This window comes from Heterodontus francisci, chromosome 20, assembly GCF_036365525.1.
Source record: "Heterodontus francisci isolate sHetFra1 chromosome 20, sHetFra1.hap1, whole genome shotgun sequence".
Classification (NCBI taxonomy): domain Eukaryota; kingdom Metazoa; phylum Chordata; class Chondrichthyes; order Heterodontiformes; family Heterodontidae; genus Heterodontus; species Heterodontus francisci.
Genome location: NC_090390.1, coordinates 60,647,785 through 60,672,614, shown reverse-complemented (window position 1 = coordinate 60,672,614; position 24,830 = coordinate 60,647,785). Strand labels below are relative to the sequence as shown.

Below are 24,830 nucleotides of genomic sequence, written 5' to 3'. Positions count from 1 at the left end.
TGAATGGTCGTGGACAATTAAACAAATAACCAGAGGAGGAGGCTCCACACACATCCTCATCCTCAATGATGGGTGAGCCCAACATGTTAGTGCAAAAGATAAGGCTGAAGCATTTGCAGCCACCTTCAGCCAGGGGTGCCAAGTGGATGATCCATCTCGGCCTCCTCCTGAGGACCACAGCATCACAGATGCCAGTCTTCAGCCAATTCGATTCACTCCATGTGATATCAAGAAACGCCGAGGGTGCTGGATACGGAAAAGGCTATGGGCCCTGACAACAGCCCGGCTGTAGTACCGAAGACATGCTTCAGAACTGGCCTCACCCCTAGCCAAGCTGTTCCAGTACAGCTACAACACTAGCATCTACCCGACAATGTGGAAAATTGCCCAGGTATGTCCTATCCAGCCAATTACCGCCCCATCAGTCTACTCTTAAATCATCAGCAAAGTGATGGAAGGTATCATTGATAGTGCTATCAAGCTAACACAGCAATAACCTGCTCACCGATGCTCAGTTTGAGTTCTGCCAGGGCCACTTGGCTCCAGACCTCATTTCAGCCTTGGTCCAAACATGGGCAAAAGAGCCAAATTCAAGAGGTGAGGTGAGAGTGGCTGCCCTTGACATCAAGGCAGCATTTGACTGAGTGTGGCATCAAGGGGCAAAATTGAAGTCAATTGGAATCGGAGAAAACTCTCCCCTGGTTGCAGTCATACCTCCACAAAGGAAGATGATTGTAGTTGTTGGATCTCAGCCCCAGGACTTCACTGCAGGAGTTCCTCAGGGCAGTGTCCTAGGCCCAGCCATCTTCAGATGCTTCATCGATGACCTTCCTTCAATCATAAGGTCAGAACTGGGAATTGTTGCTGATGATTGCACAATGTTCAGTACCATTTGCGATTCCTCAGATACTGAAGTCATTTATGTCCACATGCAGCAAGACCTGAACAATATCCAGGCTTGGGCTGATAAGTGGCAAGTAATATTTGTGCCACATAAATGCCAGGCAAGGACCATCTCCAACAAGAGAGAATCTAACCATCTCCCCTTGACATTCAACAGCATTACCTTCGCTGAATGCCCCAGCATCAACATCCTGGGGCTTGCCATTGACCAGAAACCTAATTGGACTCGCCATATTGGGCAATTAGGGATGGGCAACAAATGCTGGCCCAGCCAGTGGCACTCACATCCCATGAAAGACTTTTTTTAAAGTGCCATGGGATATTTTACATCCACCTGAGAGGGCAGATGGGGCCTCAGTTTCTTTCTGTGTGGGAGAGATGCATCAGGGTTTGTTGATTTTTACTCTTCTATGGAATGCAATCTTTGGATATATTGTAACAGTGAGGCACAAGCAGTGCAAAAAGACATCAAAAATCAAAAAAAAAGTCCACATCAACAATAGCTCTGGGAGGAAACACAAATCCACTGTGAGAAGTAGAGGGAAAATATATCTATATTTTATAATGGAACAAAAGCTTTGGAGGAGCAAAGATAATAAAGAAAGTTACTTGTATCTTAACCAATTTTTGTAAACTGATAAATAATTAGCATTACAAATACAAAATGATTTTATCTTTCCGTATCAGTAAGGTATATAATTACTTTGTGTCAGGCATGTCATATATTACTTCAGTAAATTTGCTGTATTGGAACAATTGGCAAAAGTACTGTCATGTTTAGGCAGCAGTGAGACCGACAATAAACATCATAAGCTGTACTCCAGGCCTCATGAGCAACATTATGGGAGATTTACGAGTGCTGATAAATAATGCTTATAATCCTAAAATGTATTTGCCAAGTGCTAGCATTTTTTTAACTTTCTAATTGTCTTTATATTTCTGACTTTTGTTTTTATTATCAATGTAATTTTTCCCCAAAAATATTCTATAAAAAGGCAAAGTGAGAACTTTCTTCTCGTACGGGATTGATATCACCCCCTGGTGGCCTGGCTTTGAATAAATATTAGTCCTGACACTGAAAAGGAGATTTTACATGAATCAAAATCAGTTTTGACCCATCTAAATTTGGTTTAATGTCGCTAATTATACATGCCATGCAAGCTCCCAGACCACTTTTGGCCTAGAGGGTAAGCAGGTGAGGAATCGTGCTGTTATCAGCCCTTCAAAGGCTGCAGGGCATAATTGAAGGTATGTGATCTCATAAGAAAGAACTTGCATTTATATAGCACCTTTCACCAACTCAGAACTTCCCAAACTGTTTTACAGCAAATGAAGTGCTTTCACTGTTGTAGGAAATGCAACAGGCAGTTTGCACACAGCAAGGTCCCACAAACAGCAATGGTGAAGAAATGATCAGATAATCTGTTTTGTTGATGTTAATTGCGGGATAAGTATTTGCCAGGCCACCAAGGAGAACTTTCTTGCTCTAAAATAGTACCGTGGGTTTTTTTTTTTGCATTCACCTCCGAGGACAGACAGAGTCTCAATTTGTCTCACCCAAAAGACAGCACCTCTGTCACTGCAGCACTCCCTCAGTACTGCACAAGAGTGTTAATGTAGATTATGTGCTTAAATTGCTGGAATAGGGCCCACAACCTTCTGACTCTAAGATGGGAGTGCTACCAACTGAACCTATGCTTCAGGCGGGATAGAGAGGGAGGTAAAAGGGGTGGAGGAGTTGCATTACTGGTCAAAGAGGATATCACAGCTGTGCTGAAGGAGGGCACTATGGAGGACTCGAGCAGTGAGGCAATATGGGCAGAACTCAGAAATAGGAAGGGTGCGGTAACAATGTTGGGGCTGTACTACAGGCCTCCCAACAGCGAGCGTGAGATAGAGGTACAAATATGTAAACAGATTATGGAAAGATGTAGGAGCAACAGGGTGGTGGTGATAGGAGATTTTAATTTTCCCAACATTGACTGGGATTCACTTAGCGTTAGAGGTCTAGATGGAGCAGAATTTGTAAGGAGCATCCAGGAGGGTTTTCTAGAGCAGTATGTAAATAGTCCAACTCGGGAAGGGGCCATACTGGACCTGGTGTTGGGGAATGAGCCCGGCCAGGTGGTTGAAGTTTCAGTAGGGGACTACTTTGGGAATAGTGATCACAATTCCGTAAGTTTTAGAATACTCATGGACAAAGACGAGAGTGGTCCTAAAGGAAGAGTGCTAAATTGGGGGAAGGCCAACTATACCAAAATTCGGCAGGAGCTGGGGAATGTAGATTGGGTGCAGCTGTTTGAAGATAAATCCACATTTGATATGCGGGAGGCTTTTAAAGAGAGGTTGATTAGCGTGCAGGAGAGACATGTTCCTGTGAAAATGAGGGATAGAAATGGCAAGATTAGGGAACCATGGATGACAGGTGAAATTGTGAGACTAGCTAAGAGGAAAAAGGAAGCATACATAAGGTCTAGGAGGTTGAAGAAAGACGAAGCTTTGAAAGAATATCGGGAATGTAGGACCAATCTAAAACGAGGAATCAAGAGGGCTAAAAGAGGTCATGAAATATCTTTAGCAAACAGCGTTAAGGAAAATCCCAAAGCCTTTTATTCATATATAAGGAGCAAGAGGGTAACTAGAGAAAGGATTGGCCCACTCAAGGACAAAGAAGGAAAGTTATGCGTGGAGTCAGAGAAAATGGGTGAGATTCTAAACGAGTACTTTGCATCGGTATTCACCGAGGAGAGGGACATGAGGGATGTTGGGGTTAGGGACAGATGTTTGATTACTCTAGGTCAAGTCGGCATAAGGAGGGAGGAAGTGTTGGGTATTCTAAAAGGCATTAAGGTGGACAAGTCCCCAGGTCCGGATGGGATCTATCCCAGGTTACTGAGGGAAGCGAGAGAGGAAATAGCTGGGGCCTTAACAGATATCTTTGCAGCATCCTTAAACACGGGTGAGGTCCCGGAGGACTGGAGAATTGCTAATGTTGTCCTCTTGTTTAAGAAGGGTAGCAGGGAAAATCCAGGTAATTATAGACCGGTGAGCCTGACGTCAGTGGTCGGGAAGCTGCTGGAGAAGATACTGAGGGATAGAATCTATTCCCATTTGGAAGAAATTGGGCTTATCAGTGATAGGCAACATGGTTTTGTGCAGGGAAGAGTTTCATCTGTTGACTTTTTTTTATTAAAATAAAACCACCCGCTCTTACCAACTTAATAGAATTCTTTGAGGAAGTGACAAAGTTGATTGATGAGGGAAGAGCTGTAGATGTCATATACATGGACTTCAGTAAGGCGTTTGATAAGGTTCCCCATGGTAGGCTGGTGGAGAAAGTGAAGTTGCATGGGGTCCAGGGGGTACTAGCTAGATGGATAAAGAACTGGCTGGGCAACAGGAGACAGAGAGTAGTAGTGGAAGGGAGTTTCTCAAAATGGAGACGTGTGACCAGTGGTGTTCCACAGGGATCCGTGCTGGGACCACTGTTGTTTGTGATATACATAAATGATTTGGAGGAAAATATAGGTGGTCTGATCAGCAAGTTTGCAGACGACACTAAGATTGGTGGAGTAGCAGATAGTGAAGGGGACTGTCAGAGAATACAGCAGAATATAGATAGATTGGATAGTTGGGCAGAGAAATGGCAGATGGAGTTCAATCAGGGCAAATGCGAGGTGATGCATTTTGGAAGATCCAATTCAAGAGTGAACTACACACTAAGTGAAAAAGTCCTGGGGAAAATTGATGTACAGAGAGATTTGGGTGTTCAGGTCCATTGTTCCCTGAAGGTGGCAACACAGGTCAATAGAGTGGTCAAGAAGGCATACGGCATGCTTTCCTTCATCGGACGGGGTATTGAGTACAAGAGTTGACAGGTCATGTTACAGTTGTATAAGACTTTGGTTCGGCCACATTTGGAATACTGCGTGCAGTTCTGGTCGCCACATTACCAAAAGGATGTGGATGCTTTGGAGAGGATGCAGAGGAGGTTCACCAGGATGTTGCCTGGTATGGAGGGCGCTAGCTATGAAGAGAGGTCGAGTAGATTAGGATTATTTTCATTAGAAAGACAGAGGTTGAGGGGGGACCTGATTGAGGTGTACAAAATCATGAGAGGTATAGACAGGGTGGATAGCAAGAAGCTTTTTCCCAGAGTGGGGGATTCAATTACTAGGGGTCACGAGTTCAAAGTGAGAGGGGAAAAGTTTAGGGGGCATATGCGTGGAAAGTTCTTTACGCAGAGGGTGGTGGGTGCCTGGAACGCGTTGCCAGCAGAGGTGGTAGACGCGGGCACGATAGCGTCTTTTAAGATGTATCTAGACAGATACATGAATGGGCAGGAAGCAAAGAGATACAGACCCTTAGAAAATAGGCGACATGTTTAGATAGAGGATCTGGATCAGCGTAGGCTTGGAGGGCCGAAGGGCCTGTTCCTGTGCTGTAATTTTCTTTGTTCTTTGTTCTTCTTTTGACAGTAATTGAATACAGAGCAGGGGTATTCAAACACAGACCTCAGTGAGGTCTAATACACAAACAGGCCACTACACCTGTTGGGACAAGGTCACCAAACAAAACTGTTGCTGGAAGTGAATTTCCATGGCCAAGTTGAGTATGACATAGGGATAGAAATTCGTCTTTGCTGGCTGGACAAAATGGACAGTGTTGTATCAGCCATCCGTTCTAAGTCGCTGGATTTTAATATTGGGAATCATGTGGGTGGGGGGGCAGCAAGACATGTGGCAACCTTACCCCCCACCCCCCATAACGTCACCAGCATTAGGCCTGGGCAATTTTAACTCCCGAGCTTCATTTGAATAAGATTAACAGTCTTCCCACCCACATGGGGAATGGGCAGTCTTCCCAATTTTGCTGCGGTGGGCCATACAAGGTATATTTAAAGTGGGATTGCACCTCTTAAAGGAGGTTACAGTCCCTGTTTTCAGATTCAGTAGCAACACTGTGGTCACAATTCTGAAGGCAATAATGAGTCGGAGGGCTGTCATTAGGTATTCTGATGCCTCTCTGGATGTTTTTAATGGATGACGTGAGAGCAAGGGCTGAAGTCCTGTTCTCCCTTGACTTGCAGGAAGATAGCCAGGCTGAGCATTCATCAAGCCTGGGCAGAGATGGCTGAGAAGGTCATTCCCAGTTGCAACATCCCCAGGACCTAGGTCTCTATTAACACTATCTACCAGCACTCCTTTCATCCTTCCCTCTCTCCCAGCACCCCCAATAATTTCTTCACATCCTTCAAGTTAAATAGCAAGGGCCTACTACAACCGCTCTCTTTCTGATTCCAAACACACTCACCTCTTCCTTTGTTTTCTTCACATCATAGGCAAATAGCATTCTCTTCTCATATCCAAGCACTCACTTTACATTCCACACACTTGCCTTTACATTCCTCACCTCCTCCCCAATTACATCTTGCTTTTTCTGCAGCAGATACATTATATGCAGAAGTTTTAGACATCTCCACTTTCCTTTTCAATAGCCATTCACTAATTCTCATCCTCTCTTCCTGCAGCACAATACAACATATAAAGGGGAGGAGCAAGACCATGTGACGATTACTTCGCATTGTAGCCCTCACTCAAATGGAGCAGGAATCCCCGGACATTAGTAGTCCAGCAAAAATCACAAGCATTGATGAAGGTGTGGCTGGTGGCTTAACTGAGCAGGGTGTCTGAATATTACTTGTAATTCTCCTCAACAAATCATACATTTAGCCAGCTTGACAACTTCTGGATGCATTCTGAGACTGTCAGCTGATAATGCCCAACCTCTCAGTATCGTCTTAACTGTTGTCCCTTTTATCTTTCTTCTGGGTCATTCTCAGCACTTGGACCCTGCAGAAGTAGACAATTCAAAGGAAGACAATCCACCTGAGGAGGCACTGTCACACATTGCATCCCTCCCAAACACTAGCTCAGAGATTGGCACTCCAAATAGGTTAAACCGTGAGCTGGATGGATTTGCACATGGTGAAACATCCGGCATGAGTAGGCAGCAACAAGCACTGATGGTAGGGACAACCCAGAAGACCGCTTACTGGAGAGTGAGGTTCTCTGCCAGTACTGGATGGTGATGAGGACTTCAGAGGCCCACCTATGAAAACTGCTTGACAAACAATTATGCCAGAAGGTCTGCTAGTTTCAGAACTACAGCTGAAAATATGGAGGCATCCACTCTCAGTCTCTGTGGCATCATCTCGAATTGCATCAACACTTTGCAGTCTACCTTAGAAAGTGGGGCCACCTTCATGGATGCTACAGTGTGACCTCATAAATGGAGTCAATGTCACCAACCTTTTCAGCTTTGATAAAAGTTCAAACAGCTGCCATGCTCCATCTTAGGTAAGTTGAGTGTCACAAAATAGCGTTGTGATAGCTGCCTGGGCACCTTGCACAAACTTGCATTATCCTGTTTCTGAGATTGGAGACCAGCTGCACATTGATTGAGTGGCATCCCTTCCTATTCACAAACGCTGGTGTTCCAGTGCCCTCATGGCAAGATCTGTGCACCCTATGATGCTTTGGATGTAACGGAAGACAGCCACTGCTGGGTGATGTCCTCTGGAATAAGCCAGTGGCAAATGAAATTAAAGGCTGTAGTGACTTTGACTGCCACTGGCAAAGCAGGGCTCCCTCGTCCAGCAGGCAGCAGGTCCTGTTGCAGGAGACAGCAGAGGTCTGCAATATCCTGCTTGGAGAACACTGATGCTCACTTAGATCTGAGAAACTGACTCTTGGCCATTGCACCCGAAGTTCTGGGCATGGCCTCCTACCAGCAGGGCCCCTTACCTGCTATTATCAAAGAGGTTCGCCTGCTGCTCATGCTGGTTGCTGAGGAAGCTGCTGCTGCTCCATTGTTCCATCTCTTCCTCTGTCTAAATGAAATTGGCAATAATAGCACCCATTAAAAGCAGTTAGAGCCTACTGGGGAGTGGGGGGGTGGGGGGGGGGGCACGGGTAAGTAAAGCAATGATGTCAGAAAGAAGCTTTCTGGAAGCTGGAAACTCTTGTGCTTCCAGTGGCTTGGAGAGACCAATAGTCGCATTAAAATTATGTTGGGGTCCTAATGGCATCATAGGAATCCGATTTGTATGTCTTCATGAAGCTCGCACATGTCTTGACTGATTAAAAAAAACTTGTGTGGTTAAAATGGCTGCCAGCAGGAACAAAACGGTGCGTGCTCTGCAGCGACTTTACCTGTTCACCCACCCTGTTCCTACTGGGTGGAGTGAGTTAAAATTCTGCATGTTAAATTAATAAATTAAAATATGATGCAGAACTACACTGAGGCTTGTCTCATGTTTAAACCAAAATACATGTAAGCCTGTATATTGTAGTCTGCACGGTGATTATAGTGACGGTGGTCACCGCAGAACTCAAAGAAACTCTCGCTGAGAGATCTAGAAATCTCTGTGGTGAGGACTTTACCTCTCTGGATATGCAATTGATTGTAGTGGTGTTTAATGAGGATTCCTGGTGGGGAGCTGCAGTGATGTCATCAAGCTGTCTAAACAGCCAATCACATTAAAGAATTTTGACAACTAGAAAACCAGGAAATTGAAAGCACTAATAATCAATCCACTTTTAAAAAATTTTACAGACTGCAAAACAAAGATTGAGGCATAAATATGGGGTTGAGGTAGAAGTTGAAATGTCATGAACAAACTTTTTTTTTAAAAGTATATAATTATTTTAAATATCTAGTTTTTAAAAAATCTAGTACTTAATCATAATGGAGAAATTTAACAGCATTCCACTATTTTTTTCAGGGCCCGAGCAGTTGTTCAGCAGTAGTTATTATGCACATCACCATTTAAAACCTAGTTACGCCTCATTGAGCAAGGTTTAACTTTTTATGGGGTCTCTAACGGTGGTATTGGGGAGGAAAAGGGTAAGTTCTCACCACATCAATTGATTTCACTGATTCTCAGCTCCAGTGGTGGGTGGCACATGGGAGTCGGTCCATGGTGCAGCCTGTGGCAGATTAATGAGTGACAGACCTCAACTTCAGGATTTTTGTGTTAATCTGCAATTGTGCTAAATCCTGAAGTGGCGGTCAGATTAAGAGGAGTAATGACCGTGAACACTGATAGCTCACTGCCAAAAAACCCTCACATTCCACGTCATAGAGCGAAACATCTAACTTCATCTTGACCAATAGATTGCTTTTACAGTGTTCTTTCCTTTCTCTGTTACTTGACTCTCTTGTAAAAAGCACTGTTACTCCTCACCAAAACAATAAATGATTCTATTTTGTTGTTTGTTAGTTCAGTTATATACATATTGAATAAACATCAAATTTAGCACTGCTGTACTGTTAATGTTATTTCTTAAATTGGACCCAATGTTTTTGGAAATCCACCTTATATGGGCATACTTCATTCAACCAAAATGATACTCAACCAAGTCATTTTATGATTTATAACCCTTGTAAGAAGTTTATATCACTTACTGAAACTTTTACCATATTAGGGTATAGTAGAGTTTAGAATCGTTTTCTTCAAAATTACAATATTTCATAAATTCATAGGGATGATCATTGATTGGAACTGGTAAATACTGTTGCTGGTCAATATTTAAGAATCGTGAATCTCCTCCCAGTTGTAAAGAAAGCAAATGCAGAAAATGTAATCCACCTTCCCAGCAACTACCCCCGGGTTACTGCAGTTCGCGGACAGTAATAGTTCAGGAGTCTGGGTTAATCATCTCTCCCAGTCGCCTTCACAGGAGCAGAGAAAGAGCTAGAATATTCCAGCCCTGTCGACTCTTATTGCTCACTGCTCTCAGATCATATTCTAGACACTTTCCAGTCCACCCCTTGCTTCCCCGCGTCACTCTATAAATATTACAGAGAAGGAAGCGGAGTGCAGAATGGCTCAGTTCACTGTTCCAGGCTTTGCGATGAAGAATTCTCCGAACCAAACGGCCAGCACCGACGCTCTTCCTCCCGGCTGGGAGATTAAGATTGACCCTCAAACCGGGTGGCCCTTTTTCGTCGATCACAACAGCCGTACAACAACGTGGAGTGACCCAAGAATGGAGCTGCAGAAGGTCAGTGCTGTGTCCCCTGGGTTACAAATCCAAGTGGAAGACTAAAGAGCTCCCCACCCCCTTTTCTTTCTGGTGCAAACCTGCTTCTGAGTACGTTTTAAAAGGGATGTTCTGGGCAAGTTGTTGAGGCGCTTTCTGAAGCTTTAATTAACCATGTGGAATGTATTGCATGGACGTGCCCTGTACGGAGAGACTGCAATGCTCGCCTCCTATCTCCTCTCATTAATACAGCAGTCTCTCGGTGCTGACTGCATGCATCCAAAAACAAACCACAGCACAGGGTTTTTGTGACAATTTCTATCCATTTTCAACCATTGTAACAACAATCCATTTTGGCCAAACATTTCCTTTTGGAAATAATGATTGTCTACTCCAAAAAGGAGAAGTCTTTTTTTTGGCGTCTCCAGTACACTAATGCTTCCATAATTTTACGAGAAGTAGAATTTAAACAATATTAGCAAGTCTGTTAAAGTTAGCCCAAAACAACATGGCATCCTTAATAATTTCAAAGATTAAGATTGTGTTTTGGATGACGCACTGCAGTCTAATCTGATGAAACATCGGCTGGTTAACCTTTAACTTTCAGCCTCCGTAAGGTTTATTTAAAGTAATTATCTTTGCAGCGTTCAATGTGAAAGCTAGCATGGTTCGTTTATATAATCCCCGAAATAGAAAACTCATTTTAAAATCCGAGTGAGATTATGCTGGTGCATCTGAGATAGGTGCTTGATGGCCGGCACGGACACGATGGGCCGAAGGGCCTGTTTCTGTGCTGTATAACTCTTATGACCCTATGTTGAATTCACTAAGTGTCTGGTTGGACTCAATGGAGCCTGGCAGCTGACACCTTGTTTCGCTGACTGAGCCAGTTGTCAGGAGAAAGTTTGGAGACATTGGGGATCTTATGGAGCTGCACAGCTGTCAGATGTTAAAAATGGTGCTATGCTGGTGGTGACATCCAGCATAGCTCGTAGGCATGTAATGAAGTTTCTGCCATGTGAAGTAAGCAACCAGAAACCGATTTACTTTTCCAGTGCTGTGCTCATAAATTTGAAGTGCCTTTCGCATGTACAAAACTCACGTTCCTACTTTTATATCCAAGTGCAAAATCAGGAGGAACACTAAAGAAACACATACAACGAGTGTCATTTTAAGATAAAGCTGAATTATTTACAAAAATTGAAAGAAGAGACAACAGGTTTTAATTTTACATAGATTTGAAGATATACTACTGTAACACTTAACTACCAGGAAAAGAGCATTGTAGCTTAATTGATATTGCTGCCTAAGAAAATTTGTGTACACCTTTTTCCCCATTATCCCTATTAAATGCTCAGAACTAAAACGTATTGAGAATGAGCAAGGTTATAAGCAAGCAGTTGATAGAAAAAGTTACTCTCTCAATCTTGTATAAATATTTCATCAAATAATTTTTTTCTATGAAAAGTAATGGTACCTAAATATTTTTATGATGACCTGTATGCTGAACTTTGCTCTTTAAAAATATTCCGCTACTTTTCTCCTTAAAGGATACTAAATATCCACTGACAAATGAGAGGATGATGCACTTAGGGCTATAAATGCCTTTATGACTGCAGTCATTGAGTGCGACAGGCAAGGAAACACTATTCAAACATGTTGGGTTGGACAGTATCCATATTTGCTATCCTTGAGGAAGACATTGCTTGAATGTGATATGCTGCGTAATGGCTCTGATGAGAGCGAACTGAACACCGGCAACTTCTGGTGTAGGTGTGCCTGAGCTTCAAACTTTGACCTGGTTGGGAGTCTTGTGCTGAATCACTGAGCTACTAGTTCAGGGAAAGCTTTGCTTAAGCGCAACGATATTACTCTTTGATTCATTTTCATACATAAAACTAGCCTGAAATCTCTGTTGGGAAATGGATATCATACAAATTTCATTTAGCCTATGATGTCTTTGCAAGTTTTAGCTCCACATTGGAGCAATCTACTCAAATCCTATTTATTTTTTCCTTCTACCTTTTAATATTTTTCTTTAAGTCTAATTCCTCTTATATGTCATAATTCAGTTGGATTCAGTAGTCACTTGTGGTAATACCACAAGTTCATATTCTAATAATCATTTGGTGAAAATAAATCTAAGCTGTTTGATACTTCTAGTAAATTAATCAATTTGGAGATTCAGGATTTAAAAGTCTGTTGGGAAAGTTTTATGGTCAACAGCACTAGGGCACCAATGTGGCCTACTACAGGGTGTTAGAGAAAGGAATCTCCCCCGTGATTCCTAAAACACTGAGTCATTGCTCTCAGCTTGAATAGAGACTAAAAGGAGATCTTCGCTCAGAGGAAGGGAAATTGGAGTTGAATAATTGTGGATCACTCTTAAATCTAGGCTGATTCAAATAACGAGAGCTCAACAAGATAGGACTTACAGAAATGTGGATGCGAGTGCAGAATTAAAGCTTATAACAATAACAGCAGCATGCCTTTATATTGTGGTTTTAACATAGAAGTGTCCCAAAGCACTTTACAAATCAAGGCAAGGAAACAGATGATGAACTTTGAAGGGGAAAATTAGGAGGTGGGACCATAACCTTGGTCAAATGGATGGGTTTTGAGGACATTTTTAAAGGTGTTCCAGGAAGGTGATTCAGACTGCAAGATGGAGGAGGCTGAAGGCTCTAGCACTGTTGTTGGAGCAAAAGGGGTGGGAAGAAGCATACAGGCTGAAGTTTGAGGTCTAGAGGGTGCAGCAGAGAATACTGAGCTTGTAGAGTTTGCAGAAATAAGGTGGAGTGACGACCTTAAGAACAGGAGTAAGCCATTCAGACTCCTTGATCTCTATACCACTGCCATTCATTTAAATCATAGCTGATCTGTACCTCAATTCCATTTACCCGTCTTTGTTCCATATCTTTGATGCACATAGCCAACAAAAATCTATTGACTTCAGTTATGAAAAACATCAATGAACCTAGAATGCTCAGTTTTATGGGGGAGCAAGTTGCAGATTTCCACAGCCCTTTGAGTGAAAAAGTACTTGATTTCACTCCTAAATGATCTAGGTATAGGTGCAGTAAAAAATTAGGGTGGCAAATGGTATGTTGGCCTTCATCACAAGGGGGTTTGAGAACAGAAGTTGCTGCAATTGCATAGAGCCTTGGTGAGACCACACCTGGAGTATTGTGCACAGTTTTGGCCTTCTTATCTAAGGAAGGATATACTTGCCATAGAGGGAATGCAACGGAGGTTCACCAGACTAATCCCTGAGATGGCATAATTGTTTTATGAGGAGAGATTGAGGAAACTGGGCCTGTATTCTCTAGAGTTTCGAAGAAAGAGAGGTGATCTGATTGCAACTTAAAAAATTCTTACAAGGCGTGACAAGGTGGATGTGGATAGGATGTTTCCCCTGGCTGGTGAGTCTAGAACATAGTCTCAGAATAAGGGGTAGGCCACTTAAGACTGAGATGAGGAGGGGTGGTGAATCTTGGGAATTCTCTACCCCAGAGGGCTGTGGAAGCTCAATCATTGAACATGTTCAAGACAGAAATCGATAGGTATCTGGATACTAATGACATCAAGGGATATGGGGATAGCGTAGGAAAGTGGCATTGAGGTGGATGATCACCTATGATCTAAATGAATGGCGGAGTAGGCTGAATGGCCTACTCCTGCTCCTATGTTACTATGGTCCTAATTTTTAAATCAGGCCCTCTAGTTGTGGATTCCCCCATCAGAGGAAATAATTTCTCTTTATTCACCTTATCAAATCCATTAATGATTTTAAATACCTCGGTTATATCACCCCTCAGCCTTCTAAACTCAAGGGAATACAAGCCAAGTTTATGAAACCTGTTTTCATAATTTAACCCTTTAAGACCTGGTATAATTGTGGCAATTCCACGCTGTGCCCAAAACTAAATACCAGACACCAGATGGGGTCTGAACAAGGCCCACTACAACTGAACTTTCCACGGCGTGTAGGTTTACCCATTAATAACTCAGCCCAGTGAGGATTTGAGAGATATGTAGATGAGAACAAAGATTTTAACTTGACTGCACTGGAGACAGGGAGACAATGTCGTTCAGTTAGGATACTCTGAGCAGCTGTTAGTGCAGGACAAGATGCAGCTGAGGTTTTGACAAATTGGAATCGGAAGTACAACAAAAAATGATCAAAACAATGGTATACAGCATAAAGTGTAACACATATTACTTCAGATATTGCACTGTATAAAGTACATCCTCATGATAAAATAGTGCAATCTGTAACTGCTATTAGTGCATTGAACCATATTGTGGGATAATGCTTAAAATTGAAGTAAACATTTACTTCATTTCTGAGGAATGAGTGAATCTTAAAGAAAGAATTTCATTCAGGACATCCATACTCATGTGATTATCATTCGACATAGGAACAGCAGTGAAAATCTTTAGAGGTGCATGATGTGATGCATCAAAAATGTTGACTTGTCTTGCCAGTTTCCAACAGTATGTCTAACAGCCCTGTATAAAATCATAGCTGCCACCCGTCTATCAACACTTATTTTACCAGTGTACCATGTGAAGACAAGTGCATTTTACAATGGATTTTATTTTTTTTATCTGCTTTGTTTGCACCAAGAAGCACAAGATTGTTTATCTGTACATTTATATCTGTATGTGGCTAAATATGAATAACATAATAGTATTATCCCAGAGTTAGTCTGTGTACCTTAAAATACTACAAGTTTTCTATTCTGGAGAAATATGTAATTCATCCAAAACAGATTTTGAGCAAATAAAACAATTGCTTTACCTGTCATTTATGAAGCACACTTACTACATATTATTTTCCACAAGAAGTTATTAACATGCTTAATTCAGTGTCTGACCAATCTTCAAGATTTTAAATTTTTTAGTTTAAAGTTTTCAAATAGGTCCCCAAGGCAGATACTATGTGGTGAGGGTACAGTATTAAAACATGTATTGATTAAATGTAATGGAAAATGGGCTGAATTGGTAAAATAATTCTCAGATTTTTGTTTAGTTTTTGTCACAGTTTAATTGTTTATAATCCAATTTTTTTATAGTAGTGTGGTTATTTACTGGTTCTTCTGAACGAATATTGCATTCATATCAGGTCAGAGCAAAGATTGAACAGTAGTACTGAATCTGTACTTTCTGTTTCTAGGAAAGGCAAGTTTTTTCCAATGGTCCGTATCCATCAGGGTATCACCAATCATCACAAGATATCCCAAAACAGCGGCATGGAATGGAATTTGGCTCTACAGGCCCTCAGCTTCGTCCAGGCTACATTCCCATCCCAGTAATCCATGAAGGAGTTCCTGAACATTATCAGCAGAAATTACGCTATTCACCTCAGCAGCCTGACTTGCAGAGACTTAAAACTGAAGGCCGGGCACACTCCCCAGTACGGGCACAGTCTCCATCCAGGCTCTCAGCACGAGCTGAGTCACCAGCTGGGTCTCCATTAGAAGCCACACAGGCAGATAAACAAAGTGGACAAGCATCAACAGCTGTCACTATCCAGGCTCCTAGCTTGCAAGGGTCAGAGGTAATTTGTCTATTTTTCTCAAGATTTTATTTCATTATGCATTTGCTGTCATGTACTGGGTCTGAATGACAGGACTAGTCAGAGTCCTGTCAAAAATGAGGGAGACTGATAAATGAGGTAGCCAATAATCTAAAACCACTGCTTTGCTGAACGAATATAAAATATACACATAATTTACAAAAGCTTTATTTTATCTGTCTTAAACTCAAAGTAAAGGTTACTTTTGATATAACACTTCTTGTGTTACAAGGCAAATTACAAAGAAATCACCTGTTTTCCTTCCAAAAAGCTAATTATGGATTTATTTTTAGACTCATGTTTTAGAGTCTAAAAATAGTCGACTCATGATGTGATATTCTTGTCTTTCTTCTGTTTGCTCCAGGTCACAATGTGTTCCATTAAGAGTTTTACATGCTTCTTTTGTATTTTAGTAGCTATGTTTTAAATTGAAACAGTATAAATCTTGCAACGGCATGTAAACATCAAAAAGTGAACTAAGTATTTTTATCTGATCAATATGCTGTCAGCCTATATTTTCATCAGTCTGATTTAAATTATTCTTTGATTGGGTGATTGAAGTGATTACATTTACAAAGCAAAAAAAACCTGGAATTTTTAATAACAGTGACAATCTTCCTTTATTTCAGAACTCACAGTTCCAAATTAGCCCCCAAACATTTTCGCCTCAGCAACATGGTCGGTCAAGCTTAGGAAGTTCCCAGCTACCTTCAGGTTATATTTCCATACCTGTGATCCATGAAGGAAAAGGGGTAAAGCCAACACAACAGGTGTATCACCCTGCTCACCAGACACAATACCCAACACAACAAACGCATCACCCAGTGCAACAGGCAGAGTACCCAACCCAACAAGCACCTCATCCAGTGCAACAAGCTCAGTATCCAACCCAGCAAGCATGTCATTCTGGCCAACATGTACAGTATCCTTCACAGCCAACACAGTACACTGTCCAGCAGCAGCAGCCAGTTCCCTACAAAGTTTCTCCTGAAGATTGGGGAACAAACAGAGCTGGGGCACAATCACCGCTAAGAATGGCTCAGAAGGGAGCATCAAGTCGTGAGAGCTCTCCAGCCCGAATTACTTCACAGGCTCGACCGCAGTCACCCATCTGGACCAATACTGGTGTGGACAGACCACAGGTAAGCTGATATGTTTTTGATAAGTACAAAATTGTTTGATCGTGTAGCAGTAATAATGTACTTCAGCATATTTGAAACAAAGTCCACATTTTTTCTAAACTAAACAGCAAGTTAAGCTAACAAGAAAAGGTTACTTATATGTGCATAGCCCATATAACAAATTGGGAAAATGTCAGTTGGCTGTGCTAAGAGGTTGATCCAGTTAGGTGGCTACAATCTCATCAAGAAAATTAAAAGAATCCATGGTGGAGTGAATGCCTTAAATTTAGGATCTTTGCACTGATTGGACCTCTTTGTTCTTGCGGTCAGCTGCCTGATCTCCAGTAGAGATTGCTGTATCTCAGTAATTTGAGCTGATGCAGATCTTGACATGACGTACTGAAATATGGGTAAAATTAAAACTATAGTGTCATGGTTGTAACAGCTAGTATTTCATAATTGAGAATTCATGGATTGTAATTATTGAGACTGCAGCAGCAAAGAATGAAAATAAATTCCTGCACTTATACAGTGTCACATTACATTGAAACTTTTCAAAACATGTTGCACCACAAGATACTTTGAAAGCACAGTGACTTGTTACATAAAGGAAATGGCCCTTGAGATTTCCAAGATATCTACACTGCTTGGAGGACCTGTAAAACAAAACAGAGAATAGCTATAAGTGAAAACTTTCAGGCTTGAAAGGAGATACAAATGGGTTGCACAGGAGTCAGTACTGTGATTTTTGCTATTTTTAATGAACTACTTGGGTATGGTGTCATAATCAAAATCTCCAAATGTGCAGATGATAGCAAAATTGGAAGGCATGCAAATAATAAGAAACAATCAGTCCCCAGATTTAGGATTTTTTTTATTTAACAGGACCAGTAGTTGGCAGATCCAATTCAGTATTGAGAGAGAGACAATATGTGCTACATGGAAGTTATATAGAGAGTTAAACAACAAACTGATATGGGCATTTAAGCGTAAGTCTATGACTAAATTTGTCAGATCATCTGTCAATTTTCTCCTCTGATGGTGCAGAAGCAAGTCACATTTCTGAGTCATACAGACGACAAAGATGCCAGGTTTAATTCCTGGTCGATGACTATTTCAGCTAAGCAGCAGTAGGAGCACTGCAGATCAAGAGGCTATCTTGGTGCTCTGTAAGGCATATAAGATATGTCAGATTCATCTCTTTACTGTATTATGGTCATCCTATCAGAGGAACAATATTATTGCACCAAAAAAGATGCAGAGGTGAGAAACAAAATAATTACAAGTTTCAGGAATCTTAAGTCATCAGGATAGGTTAAAAAAAGTTAAAATTGTGTCTTCAAAAAAAACTTAAAGTGAACTGGATGAAGTTTTGATAATTCTAAAGAGGATTGTCAACGCTGATCCAGGCAATTTTTTCATGATGGCGAAGGCTCCATTAACAGGGGTCACAAGTTAAAAATAGAGAAGTTAGGAGTAGGTAAAGAAAGACACACAAAATTTTTCCATCTAAAATGTAAGGGACTTGCAGAATAAGTTAGCAGGGAAGGCAATTGACGCAAATGGAAAAGATTCCAAGGGTGGATTGAGGAACATGGTGAGAAGGCAGGTAGGTCTAGATGGGCTTGTTGTATTCAGTAGTCTTTTCTTATCGTAAGTTAGTGTTATGACACAGAAAACATGAGAAATTGTGGAGATATTTTGTACAATGGACTTGAAAGGAGTAAACATTAATTGGCAAACAGTGTGGTCTGACACCAGTATAGTTACAGAGCTCAGAAATCCAAAAATAAAAATGCACAAATCACAAGTAACTTGTAGGTTGAAGTCATTCATCCAATCAGATTCCACAAAATTAGTCACAAGTGCCATCTGAAGTATAAAAATAGTAATGAAAGCATAAGAGTGTAAAAGTCCTGCATGTATTGAGCTAATTACCCATGTAATTCCCCTCCCCCAACCATTATAGGTTGCTCAGCAATGGACACAGCATCAAGAGACACCCAGAATGCAACAGGAGAGCAAAGCTAATTCCTTTGGGTCAGAGCGTCCTGCAGCATATATCCCAATTCAAGTTACCAGGCAGCAAGCACATAAACCTCAGCCTAAACCTGAGAAAACTGAGAAGAAAACTCCACCCTCTGCACAGAACAGCACCCAGCAAGAAGAGGGTGCTGTCCCTGAAAAAAAGCCTATACCCAATGAAGAAGCTCAAAAGCACCCCGGTTTGGTAAAAGTAGAGAAAATTTTTCAAAATGTTCAGAGGCTTGAGGAAGATGTAAACTTATTTGAAGGAGCAGGAACAGATAAACACTATCTGATGATTGAAGAATTGCTGACCAAAGAGCTGCTGGCCCTTGATTCAGTGGACCCTGATGGTCGAGATGATGTGCGACAAGCGAGAAGAGATGGTGTTAAGAAGGTTCAGAACCTTCTAGAAAGGCTGGAGCAGAAAGCCAGCATGGGTCCAGAAGCCAAAAGCTTTTCTGAACCTCAGCCAGGAATAACTGAAAAATCAGCTCAGATGGATTATACAGAAGGTGATAAAAGGTACACAAAAACCAATGCACAAGAATCAAAAATGGAAACTGACCAAAGTGAAATGAACCCAAGAAAACCTGGTGATGCTTGCAACATTAAAGGCATTTCTGATAATAATGAACTTTAGTCCTTTAATATCAAAAGTGCATCGTCCAGTCATTTTATAAATCGTGTTTTATGAATGCATGCCATCAGGAACCTTTTTCGTAGTTTTGTGCCCCAATATTATTTATCTGCTATCAATACAAGGAGAGAAAATCATGAACAACAGAAGCTTAATGGTTGAGAAATGCAAGGCTTCAGTTACTTGTGATCAACTTTGAAAAAAAATACATTCTTCTGTGGGTTGCTGAAGAACTGTTAAACACATGTTAAGTACACCTCTGTGTTTTGCATTGTTTTCTATATATAATCTCCCTAGCCAGGATAACATCATGAGCCACATGATGGTGAGTTAGAAAGCCTTATAAAATACCAGAGTCCTATTTAAGTTATACACATTAAGTGTTGCCTGTGAAGTAAAAGTGTCAGTTTAGTCACTGTTGGGCACTTTATGAATAAATATGTTTAAATACATAAAACATTGATGGAGTATGAGTATAGCAATATAGATAAAGGTTTCTATATACTACAAAGAAAGCAATAAATTCAGATTGCATTTGCATTGTGTGCAATATTTATGTTTTGTAAGCAGCAAGAAGTCACAGTTAATTTTAAGCTTACATATGTTGCGCCCAAAGAGTAATTTGCCTACCAAAAGTAATGGATTTTAAAATGCAGGTAGTACTGGATTAATTGTTAAAGACATTTTAAAGTATATTGCGTTCCAATCTTTCCTTTGAACTGCGGTCCAGTCGCAGATATTTATTGGTGTTTTTGGGCACAAGATCAAGCTCATTTGATAATCCATTTTGTTTACAAATGGCATTGACTGCCACTGTGTATCTGACTCCTGCCTGCAGGAATGACAGGGACAATGCAGAGCACAGGTCAGTGACATTTGTTTAAAAACAAATGTTGGCCAGAGTTTAATGTCACCAATAAATTTAAAAGATTTGTCAGTTAAATATGGGTTTTTGTAAAGTGGATCTTTTAATAGCTGCACTTGAAGCTAGAATATGTACTTCTTGGGCATTGCACTGTCACTGTTATGTTGCAGTTATACCTTTTTGTAAAATATGCCATTGATACGAGGGTATGAATGTTTTCTCTAGCAATGGCACAATTTTAGGTACATTTGATTGGTAAAGGTTATGACACTGATTTGACCCCAGAAGGAAAGCTTGGGCCTCCCCTGCTCTCTCCCACCCCTTCCCTCCACCCCGCCTAACCCCTTCTGTGCCATCCCTGACTGCTGGTGGCTGCCTCTGACCGTCACGATTTTAACAGGCAGACAATTGTTTCTCGCCAAATTCCAGGCCGTTTTGGTTGGGAAGCTGGCGAGCCGCATTCAAATGGGGCCAAGCCATTAACATCAGCTGAGGCTGCCTGTTGCCGCTCCCAGACTAGCTGGCCACTTGCTTAGCTGCTTTCCAATTGGGAGTAAAATAGTGACCCTTCTTTGAGGTCACAAGCTCCCTTTTAATCTGACCACTCCTAGAAGACAAGAATAAACACTCCACTTGATATAGAGAGATGCATGGTTTGTAAATTCACAATCATTTAAAAAATACATATTAATATTAAAATGCCTTGGCAAAAATTGTTTTTGTACATATATATTCTCAAACGCATGATGCAATGTCATATATCACATCAGAATGCATAATCGTGCTATTTGCAGGTGACACAATTGTAACGCATTTGGCACATGGCTCTTCTCCCACCCCAGACAGAAAAGTCTTGCCCAAAAAACTCTAAATGGAGACTGTGCCTTTTTTTTTAATTAAAGAAACCAGTTCTGTTTTTGCAACATGCAGTACAATAATTTTTCCACTTAATCTTCATGCACAGTGGCTGGAATGATACTGAAAAATAGAACCACATGTACATACACACGACCATTTATGCTCACTGCAACAGCCCAAATCTTCTATATTCACAACAATGACAAGCACACTGGTGGAGAAAAAGAGCTATTTCTAATTTACTCTCAGTCACAATTTACTGTTTGCAATCTGGTTTGATACATTAATGGTTGTTTTGCTATTCAGCAGCTATCTTAAAACTGAGCAGTTACACAGATGATTGTGTTTAAAACTATCTCTTCATGCCTACATAACAGGAGTCATTTCATTTAAAATAATTCCTTATAATTTGAAACAAAAACAGAAAATGCTGGAAATAGCAGGTCGGGCAGCATCTGTGGAAAGAGAAACAGAGCTAACGTTTCAGGTCTGTGACCGTTCATCAGAACTGAAAAATCTAATAAGTTTTAAAGTAACAGCGAGGCAGGGGGAGGGGAGGAAAGAAGAAAAGGGGAGGCCTATGATAGGTTGGAAGGCACAAGACATTGAATGACAAAAGGGATGATGGTGCAAGGAAAACAGGGATGGTAATGGGACAAGTAAAGAAACAAAAGATGGGTCTACAGGAGGTGTAAATGACAATAGCAGGATCATTACCAACAGCTGCTGTTTGAAAAAATGGAAGTTATGTTTATATTCTGAAATTATATTGAACTTAATGTTGAGTCCGGAAGGCTGTAAAATGCCTAATCCCAAACATGAGGTGTGTTCCTCAAGCTTCTGTTGAGCTTCATTGGAACAGTGTAGGAGGTTGAGGACAGTGAAGTCAGTTCTTCATTATAATCTGAAGTGCTTTGAGATGTTTGAAAGATGTGATAATGGACAGTGTATATGCATGTCTTTTTTTGCATGAATGTCATTAAGAGAAAGGAGCACAAACCACATCCACAATAATCAATGTACTGCGTTCTCTCTTAACTTTGGAATGCTTTCTTTTGACCGTAATGATATAATCCAACCAACAGTACTAGGTTGATTTCCTTGTGTACAGAATAGAAAATAAAGGCAGAGGTTAAACAAACATTGCAAATACTAGAAATCTGAAATAAACATAGAATTGCCATCAAAATGGGCTAACATTTTAGATGTTGTCTTTTGATGAATTGTTATACCTGAAACACCGAACTCAGGTGATGATTAACTTCTGTGCATTTTGAGAAAAATAAAGGCATCACATTAATGTATGTAAAAATATTTGTACCTGCAACATGAAACCATTGGTAGTACCCAAATAATACTAGTAATTTATTGGATATAATCATGTTTCTGAGAACAAAAGAACAAACTTGCATTTAAATACCACCATTCACATCCTAAGGATGGCCCAAAGTGCTTCATGGTCAATTAAGTACCTTTGAAGAGTAGTCACTATTGTAATGGAAGCAAACATGGCAGCATTTTGTTCACAGTAAAGACCCACAAACAGCAATCAGACAAATGACCAGATAATCTGATTTTAGTGGCATTGAGGAATAAATGTTAGCCAGCGCACTGGGATCTGAATAAAGCTTTGGTCTCTTTTATGTGCACTTGAACAGGTAGAGATGGGGCCTTGGTATAACATCTCATTTGAAAGAGGCCAACTTCAGTTGTATGGCAGTCCCTCAGTACTGTGCTGATACATTTGGCAAGGCTATTATTTATAAATATTAATGATTTGACATCTTATTCTGATGTTTATCTGACCCTCCAGCATTTATAATGATTTTTTAAAAATTGTTTTAGGCCATGTTGCCAGCTCCAGGCCAAATTTAGTTCTCAAAATTTAAATAATTAAACTGTTGCAGCAATGAGACTACAAATCTCTGCAGCTTCTCTTGCCAGAATGTTAAAAATAAGCGAGAGCTCGAAAATCTAATTTATAATATGCTTGTCAAATAGTTTCACTTGCTCATGACTATCCTTATTTTGTTGACTGTATGCAAAGACCAGCACGTATTTTCGTTTCTGTGCAGAATGCTATCTCTTTCAAAAATAAAAAATAAATCCATAACACATATATAAACCAGTGACCTGTTCTTTTGGAATGAGTTTCATGTTACCCAAGTAAAAATGTATATTGGTCCTGCTGATTTCAATTTTCTATGCATTCACAAATTGTAAGCAAATTTAAAAATATAGAAAATGCTTCTTAATGAGACGATTGATGCGGTCAAGAATATGTATTTGGTTTTTGCTGTTATGTAATAAAATGTATGGGGAATTTGTCTGCCTGAGGAAATATTTGTAGTCATTACAACAGAGAGACTTGAATACAATTGTACTACATTTTGAAAGACCATCAATTGAAAGATGCTGATACATTTATAAATGGACTCATCCTCAGTATATGCCAAATTGATTTCCCTAAACATTGTTTATAGTAACAAATAGTTAGAAGTGAAATTCTTAGTTACTGTGTTATTTGGCATCCTGAAGCAAACTTTTTCACTGACTCATTTTATAGGAACAGGTTTCTTTCAGACATCTATGAGTGTATATCATGTATATCAAAGTAGTTATAAATGCACTTTTTCTGTATCTGCACTTAAATAACACCAAAAATTAGTATTAACTCCTGTTGTGGATTCTATATGTAATGCTGCTATGTCACATAAAGTAACTGGTATGACGTATAAATGTAATAAAGCTATGTTGAGTGGAATGCAGGACGTGAGTTATTTTTGGACACATAGGTCTAATGGAAAGTACTGGAACATTCATGGAGTCTCTGTAACAAATGCCTTACCCTCCCTTCCACTGCAAATCAGTGTTTCATAAACTGGAAATGTTTTCTGAAACAGCACATGAATAATCAGTGATAAATCTAGTATACTTTAAACTTCTAAGTACATAGCTTTTTTATACAGTATATGTAAACTTAAAAACCTCCCATTTTATATTCTAATTACATTTCAATGAATTTCAAATGCAGGAGTTTGCTGCAGACTGACTACCAACATTTACTTAAATTTGGCTTGTTACACCAGGACAGAATGTTTTGTAGTTTTCAGTCAGTAATGCAATATCCAGAAAATGAAAGTGTTGACATTATTTTATCAAGATGTGGGTGTTCCATGATTAATTTGGGGTTTATAATCCTTGATAAATAAAAACATTTTAGTTAGTTTCTGTACACCGACAATCTAGAAATTAATCCATGCCCAGAAAAAAGTTTCACTGCCAGCACAATGGGAAAATTAGATTCGAGTCCCACAGAGTCTCCCCCCACCCCCACCCCCCACCCCCACTCTGGGTGAAGTGAAGCAATGGCAAAGGCCTGTCAACAAGTCACTTACACTCTCTGAGCTGGGGAATGGTGTAAGGTTCTAAGAAAGTACGAGAAATTATTTTTGTACATTTTAAGTGGTGAGCCTTAGTTTGCTGCCAATTTATGATATCAGTATTGCAATCAAAGTAGCTTATCAAGTATGGAGACACTAGGGTTAATTTTAACCTAACTCGCCAGGGTCAGAAGCTCAGCTCCGAGTTGAATAGGATGCTAAGGTTATGGGCAGTCTAGTTCAATCTGAGACAGTGACCCGGAGGGGGCTGAGATTGGTGGCAGGGATACAGAGCTTGCGGCGGGGGCTGAAGGCAATGGTTTCAATCTTCCTAACGATTAACTGGAAGGATTTGCAGCTCATCCATGCCTGAATACCAGAGAAGCAGTTAGAAAGCAAAAAGGCAA

General features: G+C 40.5%; 1 protein-coding gene across 1 annotated transcript; it reads left to right on the top strand.

Annotated features, from left to right (window-relative positions):
* The first annotated feature begins 9,595 nt into the window (after nt 1-9,595).
* On the top strand, nt 9,596-23,799 carry bag3 (BCL2 associated athanogene 3). Its single transcript, XM_068052896.1, has 4 exons — nt 9,596-9,971; nt 15,130-15,513; nt 16,161-16,673; nt 18,622-23,799. The coding sequence occupies exons 1-4, from the start codon at nt 9,792-9,794 to the stop codon at nt 19,318-19,320; spliced, it is 1,776 nt and encodes a 591-aa protein (XP_067908997.1). The 5' UTR covers nt 9,596-9,791; the 3' UTR covers nt 19,321-23,799.
* The last annotated feature ends 1,031 nt before the right edge of the window (nt 23,800-24,830 follow it).